Raw genomic sequence first — 26431 nt, forward strand, 5'->3', positions numbered from 1 at the left:
ATGAATCTTGTAATAAGTAAATCAATTTTAATTATTATTATGATTTAGGCAGGGATTTCTGCATTGTGTGTTTCAGGGAAGGTTAGGTGGTATAGTATTAACAAGATGTAATGCGTGATGCTGTCGCTGAATAAAAAGACTGTTTTCATAAACTTGTGTCTAGTTTATGTAGACCACTTTCTAAAGTACTGTAATCTGTTTGGAATAAATCTTTTTAGTAACACCCCTGTAGTATGTTAAACTTGCCTTAGGCTTGATGCGAATGTTATGTTTTTTTTTTTTCTTCTCCTGATGCTACCAAGGCGTAATTACCCCTCGAATTCCATTGTTGTGCACAAGCTTTTACTAAACTGCAATGATATTAAAATAATCACGGGGGGGAAGAGAGCGAAACATGTATGTGTGTGACTATTCACGGGGGGGAAGAGAGCGAAACATGTATGTGTGTGACTATTCACGGGGGGGAAGAGAGCGAAACATGTATGTGTGTGACTATTTGGAGGCTTAATAGTCAGCCCTAATGTTTTATCTATTTAAATGGATGTTGAGGATTAGAAATTGTACATCAGTGGTTCTTGAACAGAGGTCTGCAAAGTTGGCTATAATTTGTAAAAAAACTGATTGCCCTCAGTGAGAGCCCTCATTATAAATCCTCTTTGACAAGAAATCACCACTAAGGATTACTTAGTTCTAGTATATTTCATCCTATGTCCTTCTGTGCATATAACACAGAATAGGGTAATTCTAAAACAAGGAATCATTTTGGACAGTTTGAGCTGCACAAGATGACCGTGCATGCAATGTATACACTTATATTAAACCTTATAGTACAGGGGCACCTGCAGACAGTTTGAGAACATTTCACATTGTTAGGTATTTTGGTGCTGGAACCTTGAATGCCAGTCCAGTCTGCAGCTGCTGGTGCCTTTCCTAATACCACTACTTAACACTAGAAGCGCTGGAATTTCGAACTACCTAGAACTGCCAAACCGGTCATTTTAACTGGTGGCTTTTTAAACAGCTGTAGTATGATGATGAAAGACAACCAATCGTATAAAAGTTATATTTTCATAGCAGAAACACCATATTTAAGTGGAAAACAAAACAAAGTTTTTTTTTTTTCTTTTCAAAAGGAGCAGTACAAAACAAGAAAAACTTAAATAAAACATAAATAAAATAAACCTTTCACTAGTAACTTTTGTAATGGGTCACCGTACATAAGTGTGTAAACATTTCATTTGTTTGTAAAAATAAAAAGGCCTTTTTTTAGAAAATAGTATATAATGAGCAACTTCAAAACATAAATAACTAATACAATGAATGATTTATGTAACATTTAGCCTACATACCTGGCAGCTTTCTAACCTGTACAGTCCACACACAATACACCCTTCTCCACTTTTCCTCAGCATTTACCCACACTGCCCTTCCATAACAGACGCAGACATCCAAAGTGGAGTTGTCATTGCATTTTGCAACCTGGCACTGTTTTCTCTTGTGTGTGGATGCAGCATTGCCAGAAGGGAATCTGTCTCCGCCCTCTGATCTATATGTGCTTGCCGAAGCTCCGTGGCTAACTGCAAGATGAAGGACCTCATGCAATTTCCCCTGGGACGTTCCTTGTACAAAACAGGCACACTGCTGTTATGAAATACAGCCACAGGCCAACGACGAGGTCCGCCTTTGACTGTCATGCCAGCTGGTCCATCATTTCCGCACCGAACTTTCTTGCATTGTAGTATTTCACTGCCTCAGGCTTTTTTTTGCCGTCCGTTTCGATCGCCACTGTTTTGTGCGTAGAGCTGAGAATGAACCTGCAATGCTATACACAGGGAGGTACCCTCAGAGAGATGTGTTTTTCAAGCACTGAGAGACTGTAGACAGGTAGACACCACTTGATCACGGGACTGATTGTATTGATAAGGACATGATCGCTTGTTTGAAGTCGTTAATGTCAGCTGGTGGTACGTTAGAATTCCACATTGACTCTTCTATCTCCAGGAATGCCCCTTACAGAGCTCTTGTCACTAACAAAATAGTTGATTAGCAGACCACTTCAAGAATTACTTTGGTTCATTTTATTGAGTTTTCGTTTTTTAAAGGGCTCTTAGTGGCTCATGCAGTAACGGTGCTATTGCATACAGGGTCAATCAAATGATCATGAGCGTGCTGATTCGAATCCTGGTGGTGCAGTTACTGATCTTCACTGGAGGCCCATAGGGGCCATTTAGTGGAAAAAGGGCAATGCTCCAAGTGTTATAGATACAGTATTTACAGAGGTCAAGGTACACTTTTTACACAGAGTGGTGAGTGTATGGAATAGGTTACCCCACATTGCTGATGCTGAATCACTATCATTTTATTTATGTGTAGTGCAACTAATTTGACTTTTTGCATGTAATCCATGACACCCAGCCTCACTCAAACCACATAAGACAAAGCACTCCAATGGGCTTGAGGGGAGTCTTGGTTTAAGCCCCTATGTAATAAAAACGGATTCAATTACATATAGTTGTCTTTCACATCAACCAGCTGAAAAATAGGTTATTGCTGCAAATACAAAAGGCAAACTAGATCCGTGGGTTGGGAAGGCAGGTTGCCTGGTAATGCAACCAAACAGTCAAATATGCAATACTTTCCTTCGGGCCCCTTTTCACATAACTTTGGAGTAACTCGATCACCATTGTTAAATGAAAACATGATTTGGACCCTTTTGAAATCCATTTAAAATAAGAAACATGAAAGCCAAGGAAAACAATTGCATCAGCTGACCTTTCAGAGGCACCAAGTCACCAGACTGTGCAGAGAACCATATGAAGATACTGGCACATTTTTGAGCAGAAGCTGAGGGTCACAAGTGTACTAGCCTACATACCGAAGGATCGAAATGCTTTTCAAATGAGTGTTAACCATGGACTATATTATAAAAAGGGCAGAGGTGTTGAGCGTTTTGGTGCACCTTTTTTTTTTTCATCTTAATCCCTTTTGACTAGTTTTTTGTTTTTTTCTTCAATGAAAGCGCTGAGCAATTTGTTGCAACCCTGGCCATAAAATAAATCAGTCAGTCATCTTTTAATTTTGGTACATAATCTACAGTAGGTACTGCAAAGGTAAGGGGAAACATTATACTGTGTCTGTTTTTAATGTACATGAATATTTTCATTGTGTCACAGTTTACTGCTGGACATGAAAAAAGTTAATGTTCATTGTAAATGTACTGCAGTTTATCGTGTATCACTCGATTTAGAGCAGGAAAGTTGCACTTTGTGTACCTCATAATAATTAAGCTGCACCGGTTGACATGCTTTGCATTTGAGCACACACACGTTGATGTGTGATTGGACTTCGTAAGCACAGATTCGCCATTGTCGTGTTTCTGTGGTGACACACAGCCAGCCAGAGAGAGAGAGGAAACAGTTAAGTTTGAATCAGGTTAAAATGATAGGCTGTCTGTAGATGGCTTACGAGCAATACCCACCTAGGCTTGGGGATTGCTTGTTATTCTCTAGCTTAATGCATGCAGCAGGACTCCAGTGAACGGCATTGACCAAAGGGCAACTGTGGAACCCTTTGGTTCATTGTGGAACCAGGTGTAAAAGAAACCTGCTCTAACTGGCGCCTTCATTCCTCTGGGTACTCGCCTCTGTTTAGCCCAGGAGCAATCCACCTTATGTGCTTTTTTGAATGGCGTTTTAGTTGAGCATGCTTTGAGAATAGTGGGAAAGGAAGCAGAGACGTCTGTGAGCTCTGTGTGTTCTCAGTCTCCTACAGGTATTATCTTATTGCTCTAGGCGGCTGTCCCTCAAGACAGGTCATTATGATAACACTGGCTGCATTTCTCCACTAGCCCAGTTGGTAAAAAGGTATATAGAATTAATTGGGTAGGGTGTAAGGGTAAGCTTTAGAAAAGCTTTCTTGCACACTTGTAAAAGGATAAAAAGCTGCTCTTGCCGATTTCAAAGTTCTAAAAGTTTATTTTATTTCCGTCTATGTGTTGAGTGCTTTTAAAGAAAGTTTCAGTTTACATTTCCGTATTTAAATAATGCATAAACAAAATAAGCAAACCCGGAAATAGCCAATAGCTTCAAGGGTACTGAGACTGGAATCAGTGTTTGTTAGCAAGGACCATTTTACATCAATCAGGCTCAATGCTGCGAAAATAAAATAAGGTGTAGTATCCCAAAGCTAGCCCCGCCTCCATGGCAAATTGCAACATGTCAGGACATTTTAGATTTAAAAAAAAAAAAAAAAACACAAATTCCCACTAAAGTTTCTAAACTTTTAACACTTCATTTAAACTCTAACACCCCTAGTTATGATTAGTGTAACAGTGCTGCAAATGCAGACCCTAGCTTTTATCAGATGTAAAAATAAGAGCTACATTGACTACAGATATTGTAGGCTAAAACGTTTGCTAGACAAGGTTATTTTCTAACTTTTCAAATTTTGTTTTGGATTAGTTTTATACTGTAAAGTTAGTCCTTTTTTTTTTTTTTTTTTTTTTAATATGATCAGCCTGGCTCACAAATGGATACCTGGTCTTCCCACTTGTTCCCACAATCATGTAGATGTGTGGTTTTGTTCAGGTAGCCCCTGGTTAGAGGTCAGCCTGTAATTTTGGATATTATGAAATGAGCAGATTGATATCCTGACAATTGGTATAAGGTAAGGTCTGACTGGCTACAGGGCAGTGAAAACAAGGATTATACTTACAAAGTGACGGCTTATTTCCTGGACATTTTAACCTTTTGAATTTGCTATGAAGTGCAGATTGGTATATCAATCTGAGGTAATTGAACCCTTTTTGTTTTGTATGAAATAACTGGAAAAGCATAGTCCAATTTTGTATGGATAACAGCTATTATGTTAATGCAACAAGCCATAGTTCCTACTACCAAATTGAAAATTGCAGCTCTCGATAGCAACACAGTAGTAATGTTAATAGTAAAATGTTTAAATGTGTTCCAAGTGTTTAAATGCTTACGGCTGGTTTCACATACCTTGGTTAGCACTAATCTTGAATTACCTAATGTTGTCTTGGGTAAGGTAAAACCAGCTATTCAAGTTGTTCCTAAATGTAATCAAAGATGCATGTCAGATAGAGGTTGTTTCTACAGAGGAATGTGTGCAGTTCTTAGCCTCTTTAGTATTCTAGTATTTAGTATTCTAGTAGCTAAACCTGATGCATTCTGCCCTGCTACAACTGCAGCTGTAGAAGGGTCTGAATGTCCTCTGAAAGCATGCTCAAAGCTCAGGATTGCAAAACAAACTGTGGATCACCTTTTCTCTGGATGGTGGTTTTGTTTTTCTGGTCACCTTTTATAGGAAGTACCTACAGAACTGATAGTTTCAACACAGTCGCACGCTCCCATTTTCACAGTTTAAAAATAACTTGAACATGCAGGTCTGCTTTTAAGCAGCCTTAAATATTTCAGCTGCTTTAAAACTAATTGGACATTCTAAAATGAGTTTGCAACCCAAAGCCAGTTGCGCCGTGTAGCCGCCTTTTCCAATTATTCAGCGGCTTGCAGATGATCATTCATTGTGACAAAACAGCCTGAAAAGAAAATCTAGAGATCAGAGATTGGTAGAATAAACGCTTGACAGAAAATCGCTAGTGTATCCACCATACATTTTTAAATTCTAACACTACTGTTTAAATTGCAGCACAGCGGTGTTTAACGTTTGCTTTTTGTAATTTCTTCCAAAGCAAGTACACTTAAATATTAACCAAATTTATGTAAGGAAGGGAGGACATAGAGAGAGGGAGAGAAATAAAACATTCACTGGCAACAAGCCAGCTACCTGGAAAGGATACACATTTGGCAGTGTTGGAGGAGGAAGTATCATCCCTCGTAACTGTCTCTTCATCTGTGCTTCTCTGCCTTGTTAGGATCCTCTGCTGCCATAAAATACAGGCAGTTGCTCAACAGAACAGTCACTGCAGGGTAAAAGATCACACTTACAACTTTACTTCGTCTTCTAGACAGAACCTCTGAGGCCTCCAGAGGTCGTGTCAGTTGTTTTTATTTGTGAAAGAAACGCTGCCGTTCCTTTTCCTCGAGGTGGAAACTCAGTGATGAGCTGACAGATTCACTTGAAGCCTGTGTTGAATAAGTTAGCAGGTGTACTATTGCAAAGCGCTTGGACCCCTTTTCTCTGCTGCTTCTGGCACAACTGATCACAGCTTCGCTTTTGATTCTCAAAAAGAAAGAAATTAACTGGAAAGAGGGTGCGACAGGATGAATCCTGTTTGTTTTGCCCCAGACAGTTTTCCAAAGCAGAGGAGTTAATTCTGATCTAAAATAGTTGTAAAAGGTCATTGGCTCATTTATATTTGCAGGGGGCTTTAATCTTTTTATTTTTTTATTTTCTCGATTTTAGTACAATGTTAACAATCTATTGCTCATGTTCCATATGACATAGTATATAATAATTAGACTCTGATGCAGGCTGTGAAATGTCTATCAAATGACATCACATTAAGATGAACTATACTGTAATTTAACTGTTAAAAATAAAAAAATAAAAAAGACATTAATGGTATAGGGTGCTGTAAGATACAAGCTGATTTTCACCCACTCCAGAAATATAAATACAACACCCTATATGATACTCATAGGAGCTGCCTTTACAGACCCTGATTATCACTGATCTTGGACTATCTAATGTTCACTCAGTACTAATAGGGGCTTGTGGAACGAGCTAAGTATGAAATGATGCCCTTTTACAATGAAGGGCTGTCGAGATTATTAAGCATGTTTATACAAGCGTTCATTGACATGTTGGAGGGGGGGCGGGGACGACAAACTATTCTCAGACAAGCTGCAAGGTGGAAATGAAACCTGATGAAAAAACAAGATACTTTTTATAATTAAGCAGGGCAGCTCATCAAAGTAATGTGCACTGTTATGACATTAACATGCTCAAAATCTAGCTTATGTTTTTTACTGGTTTTGTTAGAAGTCTGTACAATGCAGCAGAACAGTTCAAAGCCATCCGAAAAAGTAGCTCTGATCATATGCCTTTTCGGTTAAATCCCATTTACAGCTTTCATTTTCCACGTTTTCACGCTTTTTCTTTTGATAATTTTTTTCCTGAGCAAAGAGAAATGCAACACATAGGTTTGCAATGTCTGAACCATCTCACGGTGTTAACCTCCAACTATTTTGCTGCTCGAGGGAAAATCAAAGGGCATTTGAATAAGATGAATAGTTAAATTCATGTGTTTTACCAAGACAGTATATTTGACAGTGAGACTGAAATAATTCAATCTGGGGGCTTAAATGCACTTACTTTTATGAGCACTTCAGCCCTCATTTTTCCTCTGTGTTTGAAGATTGCTTTGGTCCTTAGCTTGTATTTTGTCCTTTATTTAAGTTATTTCAAAGCTAGTTGTATCTGCTGCTTCATGGTATCAAATAACTACCACATTCCCTAGAATCCATAGAGACCATAGAGAAAATTAGATACCTAGAAGAAATGGTCCAATTTTTTTTTTTTAGATCTGAAACATTTTTAAAAAATAGCAAGAGATCTTCAACACTTTTGCCCTCATTTTTATGAGATGCCAGCCGTGGTAATTTAGTCTAAATCAAAGGGCTTTGGTGTTCATATAAGAACATACAAAAATGTATGAATGAGAGGAGGCCAGTCAGCCTTACTAAGCTCATCTGGTTTCTAGTAGCTGATTTATTATCAAAACTTTGTCAAGTTGAGTCTTTAAAAGATTCAAGTGAGTCTGTCTAAGAACATGACTAGGTAGCCAATTCCTTAACTTCATTCTGAATAAAACACCCCTCATTTCTGATGTAGTCATTTAAAAATTCAACATGATCACCCCTCTTCACAATTGGATATAATGGAGGCATGTGTTTCACACTTACATTTTCCCAGTCTTGAGGACCACTCCTCCAGTTGTGGTGGACCTTGGCACAGGTATTTAAATCTGTGTTGTCAAAACCTACTTTTACAGTTTTTTTTTTTTTTTTTTTTTTTTTTTTTTTTTTTATGTAGAAAGGAACTGTATCTTCAAGAGGATTTAAATTATTCAGATTGCGTATTAGTAATCAACAATTTCAACAAAAGGACCTTTAATTTTCATGACAACTTATAACCTAGTAAAGGTATTGCCTTACTGAACAAGTGCGAACAGTGAATATTGGTCATGGTGACCTAGTTTGTCACGCTACTGACACCAAACTGTCCGAGAGAACAGGATTACAAATGTTATCCCTGCTGAAGCCAGCTATTGGAACACTTATTTCCACTTACTGGGCACCCAGCAGGCATATAAAACCTGCACAAGGTTTGTGCACAATAGATTCAATCAAGAGTGTACAAACAGTTACTTTTTTGGAACTTTACGGAAAAGGAATTAATGGACTTTTAAAAATAGTATTGAGCCTGCTTCTCGGACAAGTCTAATGAACCAGCAAGTCCAGCTGAAAATCAGTAAACCCTCAGCTCTGACCAGCATACGTAATGGGTTATAACATTTTCTGTAGCATTTAAACTGTCATTGTCTTCCATGTTAACAGAAAGAACTAGCTGGCAACCAGGACTGTCCTCGAATGTGTGCTTACAAGCTGGTGACTGTCAAGTTCAAGTGGTGGGGCCTACAGAACAAAATTGAGCACTTCATCCACAAGGTAATGTCTCTTGAAGAGCTGCTCCTTTTTCATTTCTACGCCTTGCACATAAAATAATCAGTTTCTGGTTATTTTTTACGGCATGGAGTTTTAAGGATCCTTGTTCAATATGTCTCTGTCACACTCTATATGGTGAACACGATACACGCCTAGATCTTGCACCGTTCTTAACCAGACTTGTATCACACTCCTAGCCTCCTCTGCACGTTTCATAATTTGCATTTGTCTATAATCTGATAAACTACATTTGTATACAGACCTTTGAGGTACTGTGCTGTGGCACAATTCAGAGTCTTCTGTATGTGCAGTGGTTTTCCTCTGGTGTGGGCATGCAGTCTATCACTGTCAGAATACAAAGCTGCGGGTTACACAGTTACGTCTGCTTGACCACAGAGATCACAGAGCTGTTGTTCTCCTCGTCTGTCTTTCTTGATTCTGCTAGTGAGGGTCATATTTGAATTATTTTAACTTGAGGTTTTTCATTTGATTTCTGCTTTGTTCTGGTAAGTGGAACCCATGTGTAATTTTGCGTGTCCTTCACATTGTTACTTTCAGCAAGAGAAGAGGATTTTCACCAACTTCCATCGCCAGCTGTTCTGCTGGATTGACAAATGGGTTGAGCTGACTATGGCGGATATCCGGAGAATGGAGGACGAGACACAAAAAGAGCTTGAAGAGGTACAGAATTCCTGAAACGCCCTTTTCATTAGCTAGCTAAGACAGTAACAACACTGGTCAGGTGTCAGTTACTTGGAGCTAGGAAGAAAGACTTCAGTTAATGCGGTTCTACACTGGACGTGAGAGTTTTTATCTACATCAAACGCAAACGCTCCCAAGGCGGGAATCTTTCACGTGAGCCTGTCCGTATTTATTTCTGTGATTCCCTGCATCTCTTTAGTGCCAAAAAGGAGTCCAAATACATGTATGTACACGTAATTGGGAAAATACTGGTATTAGTGTTATGATATGACAGATAATGCTTAAGCTTTTGTACACTGGTGGATTTGGGGGTTCTAGAAAGGCTTCCTGATTTCGTTGCTATAGATATATTAAATGCACTCACGAGACACACCAGTAATGCCTGTGATGTTCTGCCATGTGTTGCCCTTTTTTAGTGTTGTTATTTGCATTTATCATCAATCATAGAGCAGAAGATACCGCTGCACTTCATGAATCAGTTTCTCGTCGTCCATGTGCCACATGGATTTGTGTTTCGACGTTTGTGTCAGGATTGTTGACATTGAAGTGTGTGTGAGGGGGAAATAAAACAGTTCTATTCATGTGGGCACACTCGCGCCACCAAGACTAGCTGCTCTCATCACTGGTGGTGGTGTAGTCACTCATCTGTTCTAGTCGTTTCGGAATGTTTTGCTCTAGTCCAGTGTAGAACCGCCTTTTGAGATAGTACTAGGAAGACAGGCTTTACTTGGAGATGGATTTACTAACATATTAACACGTATTCACATAGCTTTGAATCTAAATTTGTACCTTTTATCTTAAACAATACTGAACACTCTGTAGTGTTTCAAACACATTCGTAGCAGTCTTGTGTCCTATACCAACTGCTGCAATATTTTCCAACACAAACTGCGTTGCTGTTGACTTTTTAGTGTTCAGTAAACCATATATCACTGGAGCTAGGTTCAAATTTACCCCCAGTACAGCCACAACTACAGCAATATAGGGAAGACAACTTATCACAGCAAAGTTATCTTAGGTGCATCCATTTTTACAAGACACTGAACTGTTAGTTATGATTAATTCAATGCGGAGTGGTAAGGGTTAAGATTATATTACATGGTTATAGAAAATGTGCAGTCCTAATCAAGATCGTTTGCCTACATTACCATAAACGTTTGAAACATTTTCACATTAAAAAAAAAAAAAAAAAAATCTCTTAGTGATGCTTTTAGTATCTATCGGCAAAAGCATATGATTAAACAAGTAACTGAACACCTTTGCGGAGTGCACTTTGGTAGACTAATTGTTATGCTAATAATACTTTTTTAATCTAATAACGTTGATGTTAAACTAAAGGGGAACAATATTTCTGAAGCATTTTTCTCAATTTCCAATTTAAATTGTCAATTATTTAGTTCTACAGTTCCTCCTCTTAACTTTGGTTTTTACATTAAGAAATGTTTTGAGCAGTTTATAAAAGTCCCCCATGTCTTTAGGTAACTCTGGGGTTTTCTCAAAGTAATTGCTATGATAAATATATTGTTCCCCTTTGAATAAAGTGTTGGTTTTTTTCATTCCACAGAGCAGTTAGGCCACACAACGTACCACTGATGTTGGTACAAGTAAACTTAGAGGTGGAATGAATATGGTATTCCGGTTATTAGGTTTTGACTTGTGTCACCAAAAAAGTGAAAGGAAAGCATTAGAACATTTGTTAGCCTAGCAAATGCTGTGGTGAGAAGTCACTTTTCAGCATTGCAATGAAACTGATGGAGGTATATTGGGCCACATCATTCCAAAACTACCAACACTCAGCAGTCACTCTGTGTGTGCGAGACTTTGTGTTACAGAGCACCCTGCAAAGTTTACAAGAAACACATTACCTTATCTTGCTGTGTCTCATGGTGCCTGTATGTATCGCAGCGTTCTGTTAAACTCATGTTGCCAACTCATTTGAAATATTTAATCCAACCGCTGCAGGTGCATGGTATTTTACCAGCTGCTTTCCTTCCACCTTGTGTTGCCACATTAGAAACTGTACTAACTCATGAATGAATGGGGCTCCAGCACCAGTGGGGATGTGTTCTCCACAGGCATTCGTCGCTCCAGTTCTCTTCTCTGTTCATACTAACCCAACTCCACATCAAGGCTTGTGACTGCTAGCTGACAGTTTTATTTTACATCTAGATGCGTAAGAAGGGTTCTGTTCGAGGCACATCGGCAGCGGATGATTAGGAGTCCCCCCTGTAGGTTCAGAGGCAGGCTGTGTAAGTTTATGGAAGGAGGAGGGAGATCAGAACGCAACGCTTTGGTGATAAGCATTTCATTTCAAACAATCACAATTATCTCTACTCTGCAAGCGCAGGTATTTTGCTTCCATTTCTGACACTGGGATTCTGTTTTTAAATAGTGGTGAGACAAAATGGTATGTTGTTACTGTAGTTATCCTTAGAAACATCTAAGAAATGCTTTGGGAGAATGCTGCAGTCTGCTGTGTGATCACACAAATGGCTTTATAGATAGATTTTTATTCATTAAAGTAAATGTATTTTAACTTAATGGTATACATTTGTAGTATAAGATTTTTTTTAAAAATCAATTTTGTGCTATTGATATAGAAAATAATGCACAGCACAAATATAAAACTGTTGTGAAGCCAAATATTGATGCAATTTAGAACAATGCTTTAAATAAAAGCACTGCAGACCAGCATTTGTAAGGATTGACTACAGTCTAAAAAGCATTAATTGATGTTCATTAGCATTATTCATATTTGTATCTTTTGATGGCTTTTTAGCTGACAACTTCTAACACATATTCCAATACAAATCTGGCCAATTACCTAGCTAAAATATAATTGAATTACTGATTTAAAAGTTTTTAAAATAAGTACACTAGACTCTCACTAATTCAAACCCTGTTCAGATTATGATTTGTTTGGAGTATAAAACTCTACATTTGTATATTTTAATACTAGGTCATCACCTAGTAATACACCTTTTAAAAACATGTTTTTTTTTTTTTTTAAAGCTGTAAATGTTTTACATACTTCTGGTAGGACTAGGATAGTATGGCTTGGTTTCTACAGCTGCTAAAGGCATGCGTTTCATTATGATGGCATGGTTCGGGCTACATGTCTGTTCTGATTACTGTGGTTTGGATTAGTACACTGCACTAGAAAGAGTCTACAGTACATTCAAGTGTAAGAACATGATGCATTTAAACTGAACAGTTTAAATTGGAAAGCTATAAGGAAACTCCTAACTCAATCCAGTGAAACAGGAGAATAGCTGGCCTGGCAAAGCAATGTGCTTGCTCTCTCAAGGCAGGTTTACATGCTACAGCTATGTGGTTAACACAAGTAACCTGCCCTGTGAAATGTTTACAGGGGCTTAATTGTTCGACCTGTGAACCTTTTGATCCCTATGAAAGGAGTGGAAGCATTATGCGTGACGTTTCAGATGATTTTGATTTGTGTTTATTAACGTTGTGCCAATCTCCACACACGTATACGTTTTCTTGCTGAGCCTGGAACCCCAGCTGGTCCTGCAGTCTTCAATTCAAGTTGAATCATATGTTTGCCATGTTGTATCATCTTGGGCTTTTTCATGTTGGGCACTAAATGGTGAGGTGTTCTGTCATATTGGGTCAAGCAGTGATTTCATTTGTGTATAAATACATATTAATCCAAACAGGTTACAAGCAACATGATTGGTTCTAGTAACCTTAGAAATCCTGGTTAGAGTAATGATGATTACAGTGTTTGTATGTAAAGCCGTTCGGTTTTCAGTCTGAAAATCAAACATATCACAAATGTTTTCTATGAATTGTAATATTGAAGGCGTTTGAATCAATTATATTGCCTCATTAGCGTTAGTAGAATTATAGTGGTGCCTGTGATCTGTTGCCATGTGACCTACAATGCAGGGCATGATTGGGTACTAAATAGAAAGCCATGCCTTGTCTTGCAGTTCAAAATCGGGCCTAGTGTTGTAAATACTGTTAAGAAAATTGATTTTAAAGCCTGAACTAGTAATGCATTGGGAGACCAGTCCTTAGTCTTTTATTTGAACACTTAGGTTAAATATATATGTTTAGCAAACCATTTTATTTGCATAGCTTTCTGTGGTTTAATATTTTTATTTTATTTAATTGCTAATCGTGGTGTTGTAAAACTAATGGTCTTAATCACAGTGAATGTACGTGTTTTTTTGCAGGTAAGTTATGAAATAAAATAAATATTTTGCTGACCTGTTTGAACATGAAATAAACCAAAGTAGACAATATTTCAGAGCACTATAACAGCCTAAAAATAGTGGTACTTGCTTCCTTACTAAAACAGAGTGCTGTCATTTGTTAAAGGCAAGCATGCAACGTCCTCCAGCAATTGCTGCCGACATTCTCTATCTGGTGTCGACTTGCCCATACATTTAGACGGCATGTTCTACATCCACTGAATTGGTTGGAAGTGTAAAGCAAAGCTTTGCCAAGTTGTACAGATGTGGACATCAATTAGAAACAGTCCCAAAACTCGGTACCCAAGGGCATCTGGCATACTTTAATAAAGGCAACATATGCAGCACTTTCTTTATCATGTTTGTCCCATCCAATAATTTATTTTATTAATAATAATTTATTTTTATTTATTAATATTAATAATTTAACCTAAATCAAAACAATGCAGCACTGACTTTGTCCCACCCCTACTGTACAGGACACAGAAAAGCCAGTACAGATGCACTGATCGGCTGATTAAAACATTTTGTCATTTGAACAGTAAACAAGAACGTTAACCACTTTGGAGTATTTTTTTGCAAATGTTATTTATTTAAGGACTTTTTTTTGTGGCCCAAGTGCAATGCATTCAGATGGTGAAGGAATTAAGAAATTTAAAAATCTACAGAAGGAAGATACATAGTTTGCATCGCTTGCGTTGTGCAGTAGTTCATTTAAACAAGTTTTTTTTTTTTTTTTTCTCTCTGTACTTGTCTGGTATGCATTGGCCCCTAAAAGAGGTGAATTTCGAGGTGACCCCTCAATTTCATGTTTTCTGCGAAATCGCGATTTAGGTAGACCCCTATGTATAACCAAGGCCTTTTTATTTTAGATTTTGTATACAATTTTCTGGGAATTTATCAGTGTTTATTACCAAGAAATGTAATAATTACATAAATACATTCTAGGTACAGATAGAAGTATCTGGGAAAATATTGACAACTGAGGCCTTATTCATAAATCAGATGCAGCTGGCCCTTTTAAACTATTTAATGATAGTTAACTGTGGCAGATAATACCAGATAATACCATGTGCAGGGGTTATATAATGTATAATAGAGCCTTATATTGATGTGATACAGCCATCTGACGTTTCTTTGTGTGAGACTGCTCTTTGTATCCGGTGGATGTGACTTCACATTAATTACCTGTACTGTGTTGTTACTCTTGCCTCACTATTATTAAAGCATATAGCATAAGGTGCTGTGTCAGCAGGGTTTTTCTCCCGCTGTGGGTCACAGCAGCCAGTAAGCCCACTCTGACCTCTCTGAGCAGATATCTGCTGGTAGAGCACCTTATACAATGTTCTATATGTAGCATGAAAACACATTTATCATTTAGCCCCAGTGTATGAGTCCACCTTTTTATTAGTATTTGTCATGGTAAAAACTGATAATAAAGAATGATACTCTTGTAAACTCCTTGCATGCTTTATTTGATCTATTTCAGAATTCTCCCTTAATGTCGCATCCACTTCTCCGCTTAAACCTGCTCATGCACAACATGGCGATTTCCTGTCTTATTGTGGCGTAATTTTGCCCCTTTCATGCTGTCATGTGTGTCACAGAGTGCAGTTCAGTGTCACTGCCAGGTGGTGGCCATCTTCTTCATAACTCGCTCACTTTCATAAAATTATTCACATGTCAAGCAATGCAATTAAGCATGACCACTTAAACAGTATTGTTCATTTTAAAGACAATTACTGTTTCATGAATGCAATACTATCTGGATGCCTCCTGGCATAATTCTGACAAAACTACCTGCCTTTTTATTTTTGACAATGCTTCCATTCATTTGAAAGGACTGTTTTGGATAATTTCCAATATAGTGGGTGTTACTTTCTGCTGAATTATGTTTTTCCCCCCTGAAAAGTTACCAGAAATGTTAACTGCTTCATTTAGCCTGTTCAACTTTGTAAAACTTGATTTATCCTCCTTGCTTGTATTTTTTTTAATAGGGTTTTTTTTTTTTATTATTATTTTTTTACCCATATTAAACTTGGGGTCAGTTCTGATCCAGGTTAGAATGAACTATTTAGTCCTTTTTAAAATAGTTTCAAAATAGCAAGGATATATTCTGATTTAAATACAGATTTGAAATCTATTGTGTTGGGGCAATGAAAAAAATAATTAAGATACATTAGTATGTAAAATGCTTATATGCATCCAAATTGTAATGAGTTGATCATTACAAATGATGTTAATCATAACCAGTTCTTTAAGCGCAGCACAGAAACCAAGACCAGAGGACACAGTTAGAAATGAAGTGTAGATAGACTTAGGGCAGAGGGTAAGAGATACTCCTTCACAGAGTGGAGATGATATGGAATGGGTTACCTAGCTATGTTGTCGAGGCTGAATCATTGGGATCATTTAAGACCCGACATTAAAGTTTTGAGATAATTGGCTACTAGGAAAAAGAGAAGCATAAATGGGCTGAATGGTCATTTTATGTTCTAATCTAACAAATCATATGCCCTTTGATGCAGGGGGGAAAAAGATATTCTGGTTTCAAAAGTATCTTTGGAGCCTACAAATAATATATCTAACTGCAATTATCTAGAGAACCTGTCCTTGTACTAATGGCACTCATTAAGGAAGGCTATGTCGGGATTTTTCATCAAATTGGCTAGTAATATGCTACAGGCAATTTGTTATGCTGTATGTGACACATTTCATTTCGGCAGACTGCTATTTTGAGATGAAAGAGAACAAATGTATTTAGTTAAGTTACTGGCAAATAATGAGAGTGTAATCCCACATCTACTTTCTGCTTGCATGAATAATTATTTCGGCTGAATATGTTTGAGTCAATAGCTTCAAAGGCTATTTTAATGTTTTCTTTGTTATTTTTGAACATGCTGAAAGGTTAGGTAGCTCTCAAATGGAGTGTTAAACTGTATTTATAGATCTGCTGCTAAATGCACTACTGACTGCTCATTTATTTCCTCATTTCAGAATAGAGAAAGCAGACATCAGCACATTGTCTGAAATGGAAAGACTGCTGTCCTCAACTTGTAGTGAATATAGCTGAAAGCTACCTCAATAGGAGTACCAATTAAATCTCAGAATTTTAGCAACAGAACTGAAGGTTTTCATTTATAAAAGGGAACAAGAAAAACGCACATTAAAATAACATTTGATGCTATTTATGTTTTAAATAGACCCAGTTGACAGCACTCACTCATGCTTAAAGTCTCCTAGCAAAGCTTGACATGTTGTGGAGGCTTGCTAGCCCATGTTTGGTTCTCATAACAGTAAAAGCCCCAGATTGTACAAATGAGACTGATTAACATACAAATGGAATCCTGTTCTTGAAAAAAGTCTGTACTATGTGAGTACAGCGTCCATCTGCACCACATTGCTTCAGTGCAAAGTTAAATTCCGAGATAAATTCCATGAAAAAGAAAGTATTTCAGTAGAGCATAGCATAATAAATGAGGCCCTTTGAGACGTTTAGTTTTATTAAAGATTTTCAAAAATTCAGTCCAACATTTTATATCATAACTTGTACATGTTTTCCTGCGTAGTCATGTATTATCACAGCGATTTTCAGTTATTATTATTATTACTACTATAATTAATAATAAAACCTCCATGGCAGCAGTCTCTGCAACACAAGGATATCATTTTTATTCAAGGCCGCCTTGTAAGTGGGAGGCAGGAGTGTCCTGGGGGATAAGGATTAATTGGGCTCACCTTTACATGTTCATTCTTCAAGCAATTAACCATACGATCCCTCTTAATGAAGCATTGACCTCACCAGGTGGCACCATAAGAAGGACATTTAAAGGATATAAATAAACCTGCAATTCTAGATTCTGATACTCCTATTGGCTTTTCATTTTGCCCCACAGACAGCTGTTCATGTGTAAGGAGGGGCTTCATTTTGGTGACCAAGGCTTAAATGTACCTTGTCATTTGCTAACAATGCATCAGCAGCACACTGAGTGCTCTATCACAGACGGGCTTTTTCAGTACAGAACGATAAGGAAGATTGTGATGTTGAACTCACTTCTCTCCCTTTTTTTTTCTTTCCTTTTGTTTCCCTCCACAGCTTCGGAAACAAGGTCAAGTGCGAGGAACCAGTGCAGCAAACTCAGAATGAGGCCAATCGCTCACAGCGGTTACCTTCTCGCATCATTTAGGGGTTTGTTACAAGAGATTGGCAGTACTGTACCTGACCTCACAATGCTGAAAGCTATAGAAAAAAATACTCACTGTAAATATCAGGGGCAGCATTTTAAAATCAAAACAATCCAACGACTCCCATGAAGAGAAATAAAATGCACTATAGCAACAAAAAATACTAATTGGTATTAGAGGAGTAGGTCCAAAACCTGGTTAAGGAGGGGGGTCCTCCCCCCCCCCCCCCTTTTTTTTTTGATGTTTTATTTACTTGTTTTTGAACAAAAAACAGGAGACAGTAGTACTGGACAATTAAAGACAAAAACCAGGGGGAGGGCGGGGGTCGCGGGCCACCCCTCTGTCATCAGTTTTCCTGTTAATTTCTGTTTTTAACCCCTCCCGCCCCCACCCCTTTTACATTGTCACCATCTCTGTTTTGAATCCAGGTTTTAAATGTCCACTACAGTTATACTGAAGACTCGACTTTTTGTTAGGTCTTGCTCTCTCCTAGCTTACAAAGTATTTCTGTTTGTTCTGCCTTTGAATGCAAGTAAAGGCCGACGATGGCCTGAAGCTTTGAATCTTCACTCATGTAGTAACCTTGGGCAGCCAGAGAGAGTCCAGTTAAATGATTGCTGTCTGGGTCAGGAAACCACGAAAGCACTGCCTCAAGTGAAGCGTGGGTAACAAGGTTTGAAGCGCTTAGGCCTTTGCTTGTTTGTATTTCTCTTTGCTGGACTTTATCGCAAGCACTTGCCCTCAAAATATGCTGGAAAACGGCATTATTTTTTCATGTGATGGAATAAGAGATTTCATAGGGGCTTTGTTTAGAAAATATAAAACGCTGCTGCTGATGACTCCAGGCATTGTAATTCTGCCCCCCTGTTGGATCAAGTTCATTAGAGCTGAATTTTACATATTCGGGCAAATATTCTGAAATGTTTTTGTAATTAAGATCCTCCAGGTTTTAATAGCATTAGAATTTCAATTAAAAAAGTGAAAGGATACATGCTTTGTGGCAGGGCAGTGCTTGACTTCTGCATTCATCTTTTCATACCATCCTTGCTATCCAAATAGGCCTTTTTTCATGAAAGGATCTAATGAGGAGACCAGTATGTGGGACAGAAATCTGCTGCTTGTTCAAACCTGACTGCGGTTTGTTCCTTGCTAATTTACAATGTGCCGCAATAAGGGATGAGTGTCTAGGGATAGACATTTTATTTGTTCTTTGTAAATCTAGCAGCAATTTATCTCAATTTAACATGCATTTGATAATTGCTATAGGCACTTGCACGTTTGTTTTGTTTTGGATGTTTTTTTTATTTTAAATTCTGTGACACATTTACAAGCTGCAATGATGTCCAGTTGTTGTTCTGAAGTTGTTCCACTCTCTGGGTCATATCTCTTACCATGAGGATAATAAAGCTATCTCTGTGAGCAGTAGTAAAAGTGGTTTTATTAACTTTGAGTAACTTCTAATTCATCAATATCAGACGTATGTCTATCCCTGGAATATAAGATTTGCAGGCATCACATTTCCTTAACCATCACTGAAAAACAGAGTTTACTTTCTGTACAGCGTCATTGTTTTGGGCGGGGGGGGTTGCAAATGTACAGTATAATCATGATTTAAAAGATACCTTACTTGCAAAATCGACTACTGTTAATTTTCTGAACTGTGGATAATTTTAAATGTTTTGTTTTTGTTTTTTTTGTTTTTTCAATCATCTGTGGAAATTCAGGGGAAATTTGTAGCAATGTAAAATGTTATACTTTTTCTTCTGCGGTTTCATTTGTGAGCTGTAAGAGATATATAGGCAGTGGAACTAAACTGAATATCTAATAAATTTGAACACAAAGTACAGTTTTTATTTGCCTCTTTTCCTTACTTTGTCCTGCTTCAGAACAGTAGGTTATTTTTTTGCCGGTTATTTTTTAAACAATGCACCCCCATAAATAAAAAATAAAATAATAATCTAGCCTAGCAGTTACTGTATTCATTAGTTTAATGACAGTACATATGATTAAAAATGATTCCTTTGCCACAAATCAAAGAACGGTCATAGTTTGTGTTCCAGTTCGAGACTACATTGAGCTTCCAACAGGAAGAATATAGGGACTGCACCTCCGGTGGACTGCTATCCTAACACGTCTTAATTAGGCTTGGGCCCTACTGGTGGTTTTGTACTGGTTTCCACTGGGGCTTGTTTGTGACCATGAAACTCCTTTCACTTAAGGAGACCCAATCTGCATTGAAACGGGTACGTTTTTCACGTTTACATTTGCACGTCGGCCATCTCAAAAAGAAAAAATGGTATGTTAAATAAAAAAATGAAATTGCCTTACACATGAGTTAACCTTAAACATTCATTGCTAATTGGTGCATTAGACACTAGTAAGGTATGCAAAAAAAAAAAAAAAATCTGGTAAGTAAAAATATTGAAACTTCTGCTTTTCTTGTCATTGAATTATCGGTAAGTCTTGTATACCAGTGTTGGCACGGCAAATATGTAAAGAAAACGACTGCTTAATAATGGACCAGAAGACAATGATGGTATATTTGTAGTTAATACGGATTTTCTAAACATGTATTTGTTATAAACTAAAGAGGATTTTACACACTTTAAAGGTGGCAGCCTTTAACACAGGTAGGTGGAGGCATTATAGGCTTGTGAATCAGCCTGCTGTGCCACTACTGGAACACTGCTGCCTTCTGCTCAAGGGGCATTACAAGAAGGCTGAGAAATTTGGAGGCAGTGGAGGCCAGCTGCAATCTGAGAGGGTTACCATTCACTTTCATTATTTGTTAATTGTTGGTTTCAATCTTTCATCCTCTTGCCTACGCGGAGCATCTGATTGTTGTGAAGACAACTTTAACAAACCAAGTGCATTGTAAATCATTGCGACAGCAGAGAGAATGAATGGTTGCCATGCCTGCTGGTCTTCAGGCTTTCTTGCTGAATCTAAATTGTTTTCAGAAGAAACAAGCCCTCTAAGGCTCTGTTAAAGCACACTTAAAGCCTACTACCGTTTTTTGGTTGTGTGTCGTCAGCAAGGACAGTACATTGCATATTCTCAAAACAATTTGTATAGTGGCTGCACAGTGACACCTTTTCTGGCATCATATTTTAGGAAGACTACAGTGAGGTAAGTGTGTTTCAGTTTTGAAAATCTGATAAGACGACCATGGGGTTCTATGTCTTAACAGCTACAATTTGTGCCCACTGTCAAATCAAAACGTTGCTTTAACCCAAATTTCATTTTTTAATTATACTTTTTTTTTTTTAATAATAATGCACAAGGTAATGCAGATTGTACAGCATATCATGTTTTTTTTACCCACAGCCCATCTTGAAAAGAAAGAAGAATCTAAACATTTAGAAATGGTGAGATCCAAGATATAGAAAATAGGCACCAGTTTCTAAAATTAGTTTCTGTGTTAATTGAAATGTCTGATTAACTGAATTAATAATATCAATAACTTATGATAATGATCTCTTCATGAAATATGGTCATGGAAGTAGGCTTTATTTTTAATGCTAATAAATCACGAAATTCAAAATAACCGTTTTTAAGTAAAACATTTTCAGCTTTTTAAAGTGCGGCGTTATGGTATCTCCAAAAGAAAAAAAAAAAAAAAAGCTCTTCCTGCGTCAACTCCTTGTGCCTGTTAATCCAGAAATGGCTGGCTGGAGACACTCAAACACAACTTTCCTGAACACCCACCCTTTTGTCCATTGATCTGTAATGCGTTCTGACAACGGTGATAATCACAGCCACTGGCGCATCCTGAATTCTGCAACAGGCCAAGGCATGGATCGCCATATGAAACCGGGAGAGTGGCTCGCACTGTTTATTAATGCAGCTTCGAAACAAAAGCTTCGCCTGCGGGCATCGGAGTGCAAGCTGGCTCACAACACTTCAGAATGCCGATTCCACATCTCTGCTTTCTCACGCAACGCTGCTTTTTCCAAGAGACTTAAAAACAACCCCCCCCCCCCCAACAACCCCCCCCCCCCCCCCCCCCCCCCCAAAAAAAAAATAAGAGTTTCAACAGAAATGATTTCTGTCAGTGAGACTGAGAAACCTGAAGAGTTTATTTTGAAAGTTTTCTAGCTGAATAGAAGGTTGACATAACTAGGAAGAAAATGAGTAGGCTTCATGTTTGGGATTTGTTTTGAAGAAAGTTTGCACCTGGTATATTTGGAAACTAACCTCATCAAACTAACAAAAACAATGTCCTATTTTTATATATAATATCCTGTTCCAGGGCCCACATTGTACTGACAGTGGCACCACAAATATTCACAAAGGACAGAGGTCTCAAAGATGGGGAATTGTGCCGGCAATTGAAATACTTACTGTGAAAGTTGTTTCACCTTTAATGACTCTGACAAAGGGTGTATTTGTAACGTGACAATAGACAAGTTAATTCCTGCAAAAATACCGTAATCATGTTTATTTTGGCTATTATAATAGGTTCCCAAAAAAGTTATTTTAATTGTAGTAATGTTTTGGAGAAAAAACAAACAATTTAACACATTTTATTGCTGTTGATTAAATAATCTGTAATGCTATCTATAACTTTAAATGCAGAACGAAGGTAGTGTGAGAGAGTGACCATTTAAATTTTGTTTTTCTTTTTTAAACAATTGAACCGAATGTGTGCCACTATGTATGTAATACAGAAGGCCCAAGCTGGGAACTGATTAAAATCCATCCAATTCATATGTTGGACATATTTAAATTGACCACTTATCCAATTGCTTTTGAATGTAAGGACATTCTTCAGCACAATTCTTAAGTTATTAGGAGCATATAGAGGTATCTGTCATATCACATGTACATTGTTATGTGAGCATACTGTGGATCTAGGTCAATGGGATCTAATCTCATATTCCTGATGGCTCTTGTTTTGTATTGACAGACGTGGCATGGGGTGTATCTCAGTGACTAGCTTGTTTTCAGTTTGACGTTTCAATTTATTTTGTTTTCAGAACAAACTGTTTCAAGTATATATTTTTCTCCAGTCTCAATTGACTAATCGGATCAGACAAGTAAGTGTTTAGAAACTGGTGGAATCCAATCCTTGTTTAGGTGATTAGATTACGCTGTTTTGTATAGTGGAGCTTTAGCCAAAATGAAAGGCTCCTCCCATTTCCAGGCCAGCCCCCTGTGTGATCCTGGTGCTGTGCGGTCTTGCGGAACGGGCCCTGCTGTAAGCAATCTTAGAAAACCAGACTGAGCTCCCTGGATCTGCGCAGTATGTCATAACTGAAAAACCTTGCATGGTGTCTCTTTTTAGAATTACTGTCAAATGACTAAATAGTGGCTGCTCAGAGTTTAGGAGATCAGTGCTAAAGGTTTAGGATGGATTACATGGTTTGTGTGCACAGGGCACGCATACACAAACACATTTTAGTCTTTTTGAAGCCCTCAGTAATTTTGGACAAAATATGATTCTTTTGTTAACTTTGTACATGCAGCTTTAGCGGGTGATAAACCTTGCTTATATTCACATTGTTTTACATTTCCCCGAGATCTAGTGTACTCTACTGTAAAATTGGTTTTACTAACCAATGCAGTTTTTTATGCATTATTTCAAGAAAACAATCTAATTATAATCTGCAATTAAGACGCTTCAAATGTCATCTTTATTTTTCCATCTTTCCCTTAGAGAAAATATATGAAACAGAGTAATGATACACTTCACTGTAAACTGGTACACAGTACCTAATTGTAACCCTGGGTGTCTTTTGGTGTGATTATACAGTACTATGAGGGCAGTTTAAATGTCACATCGTCATGGGATTTCTTTGGAATCAGAAAGTAATTGAAAGGAGTCTGTAACTAGGAATTCTACAGGCAGAGTAAAATGACTCAATGATTGAAAAGAAAAGGTGAAAAAATACATTAAGCTACTTTTAATATGGTTTATGATAAAAAAAATATATTTTAACATTCCCAATGGGTTATATTCATACCTCATAGGTAAATAAACTAGGGAACTACTTGGCACTCTGATTGAAATGAATGGCATATTGTTGCAAGAGGGAGGGTGGTCTGGATACACTGTGGTCCTTGGAAGACATTTTATTTTCACATGGTGGGCGCTCCCAAGTAAATCTTGAGACATGTATTGCCCAGTTGATTTATGACCCATGATGTGCAATATGTTTCAAAAACATAACCCTGCAATTCGGGCAACACGGGACACAGTAAAGGTAACATAATGCGTTTCATGTAAACTCTGCAGTGTTCTGTAACTTTAATATATCAAACCATCCAATATCTCATATATACAGTACTTTACAAAAGTTATTGGCAGGTGTGAAAAAATGCTGTAAAGTAAGAATGCTTTCAAAAAGACATGTTAATAGTTTATATTTATCAATTAACAAAATGCAAAGTGAGTGAACAGAAGAAAAATCTACATCAAATCCATATTTGGTGTGACCACCCTTTGCCTTCAAAACAGCATCAATTCTTCTAGCTACACTTGCACAAAGTCAGGGATTTTGTAGGCATATAGTAAGTTGTATGATTAAACAATTATACCAAACAGATGCTAATGATCATAAATTCAATATGTAGGTTGAAACACAATCATTAACTGAAACAGAAACAGCTGTGTAGGAGGAATAAAACTGGGTGAGGAACAGCCAAACTCAGCTTACAAGGTGAGGTTGCTGAAGACAGTTTACTGTCAAAAGTCATACACCATGGCAAGACTGAGCACAGCAACAAGACACAAGGTAGTTATACTACATCAGCAAGGTCTCTCCCAGGCAGAAATTTCAAGGCAGACAGGGGTGCTGTCCAAGCTCTTTTGAAGAAGCACAAAGAAACGGGCAACGTTGAGGACTGTAGACGCAGTGGTCGGCCAAGGAAACTTACTGCAGCAGATGAAAGACACATCATGCTTGCTTCCCTTCGCAATCGGAAGATGTCCAGCAATGCCATCAGCTCAGAATTGGCAGAAAACAGTGGGACCCTGGTACACCCATCTACTGTCCGGAGAAGTCTGGTCAGAAGTGGCCTTCATGGAAGACTTGTGGCCAAAAAGCCATACCTCCGACGTGGAAACAAGGCCAAGCGACTCAACTATGCACGAAAACACAGGAACTGGGGTGCAGAAAAATGGCAGCAGGTGCTCTGGACTGATGAGTCAAAATTTGAAATATTTGGCTGTAGCAGAAGGCAGTTTGTTTGCTGAAGGACTGGAGAGCGGTACACAAATGAGTGTCTGCAGGCAACAGTGAAGCATGGTGGAGGTTCCTTGCAAGTTTGGGGCTGCATTTCTGCAAATGGAGTTGGGGATTTGGTCAGAATTAATGGTCTCCTCAATGCTGAGAAGTACAGGCAGATACTTATCCATCATGCAATACCATCAAGGAGGCATCTGATTGGCCCCAAATTTATTCTGCAGCATGACAATGACCCCAAACATACAGCGAAAGTCATTAAGAACTATCTTCAGTGTAAAGAACAACAAGGAGTCCTGGAAGTGATGGTATGGCCCCCACAGAGCCCTGATCTCAACATCATCGAGTCTGTCTGGGATTACATGAAGAGAGAGAAGCAACTGAGGCTGCCTAAATCCACAGAAGAGCTGTGGTTAGTTCTCCAAGATGTTTGGGCCAACCTACCTGCCGAGTTCCTTCAAAAACTGTGTGCAAGTGTACCTAGAAGAATTGATGCTGTTTTGAAGGCAAAGGGTGGTCACACCAAATATGGATTTGATGTAGATTTTTCTTCTGTTCACTCACTTTGCATTTTGTTAATTGATAAATATAAACTATTAACATGCCTATTTTTGAAAGCATTCTTACTTTACAGCATTTTTTCACACCTGCCTAAAACTTTTGCACAGTAGTGTGTGTGTGTGTGTGTATATGTGTGTGTGTGTGTATATATATATATATATATATATATATATATATATATATATATATATATATATACATACACCTTCTCACAATCACTGATTTTGAAGTGCTTTTACATTTTTCATATTGGACATGAATATAAAATAGATGCTTAACTGAAAATGCTTGTACACACATGGCATAATATTTAGCAACCAGCCTCGATCTAAAAGTATTTCATTTTAAATATAAAGTAATGCATCACAAAACATAATTGAAACTCATAAATCTTCTGCAAAGTGCTTAAATTACATAAAAGAAGAACATCAAAATAATTAACCTGGGATTTGTTTTTCTCGACAGGACCGTTTTGGGATCAAACGGTGACTCTGAGCCAGAAAGGCACTGATGGGCCGAATGACCTCTCATTCATAAATTCTATTCAATTCTCACAAGACCACCTTTTTGTTTGTTTGTCCAAGATTAACTATAAAACAGCTGAGGCTCTATTTCCAAACAAGGGAAAATACATTCAAGATTTATTGTTTTGTACTGTGTTTTTTTTTTTTTTTTTTTTTAATAGTCATTTGATAGACCTTTTTTGTTAAGTTGGTTCATATAACCTTGTTGTGCACCCTATTCTATGGAATTAAAGACAAGCACAAGTTAAGCAGAGCATGCTGTTTTAGCAGAGGGAGGGGATTACTAACGGCTGGACGAGCCTGTGTGTACAGCTCAGAGAGAGCTTGTGTTTCTCAGAGCGAAAGGTCAAGAAAAAAAGCGCTGTTGCGAGGGCCTGGAAGAATGTTTTGTGTGTTGTACAGTGATT

General features: G+C 37.8%; 1 protein-coding gene across 2 annotated transcripts in view; it reads left to right on the forward strand.

Moving 5' to 3' along the window:
• The window catches only part of LOC121299525 (phosphatidylinositol transfer protein beta isoform-like), a 61138-nt gene extending 43213 nt beyond the window's left edge, over positions 1-17925 (forward strand). Inside the window, exons 9-12 of one of the 2 annotated variants that reach the window (XM_041227299.1) lie at positions 8541-8651; positions 9207-9329; positions 11520-11599; positions 17664-17925. In XM_041227299.1, the coding sequence (XP_041083233.1) occupies positions 8541-8651; positions 9207-9329; positions 11520-11567 (282 nt within the window). In that variant the 3' untranslated portion in view covers positions 11568-11599; positions 17664-17925. The remainder of the gene's footprint in view (positions 1-8540; positions 8652-9206; positions 9330-11519; positions 11600-17663) is intronic. The other variant, XM_041227298.1, reaches the window with a different exon arrangement.
• The last annotated feature ends 8506 nt before the right edge of the window (positions 17926-26431 follow it).

This window comes from Polyodon spathula, chromosome 25 (assembly GCF_017654505.1).
Source record: "Polyodon spathula isolate WHYD16114869_AA chromosome 25, ASM1765450v1, whole genome shotgun sequence".
Classification (NCBI taxonomy): Eukaryota; Metazoa; Chordata; class Actinopteri; order Acipenseriformes; family Polyodontidae; genus Polyodon; species Polyodon spathula.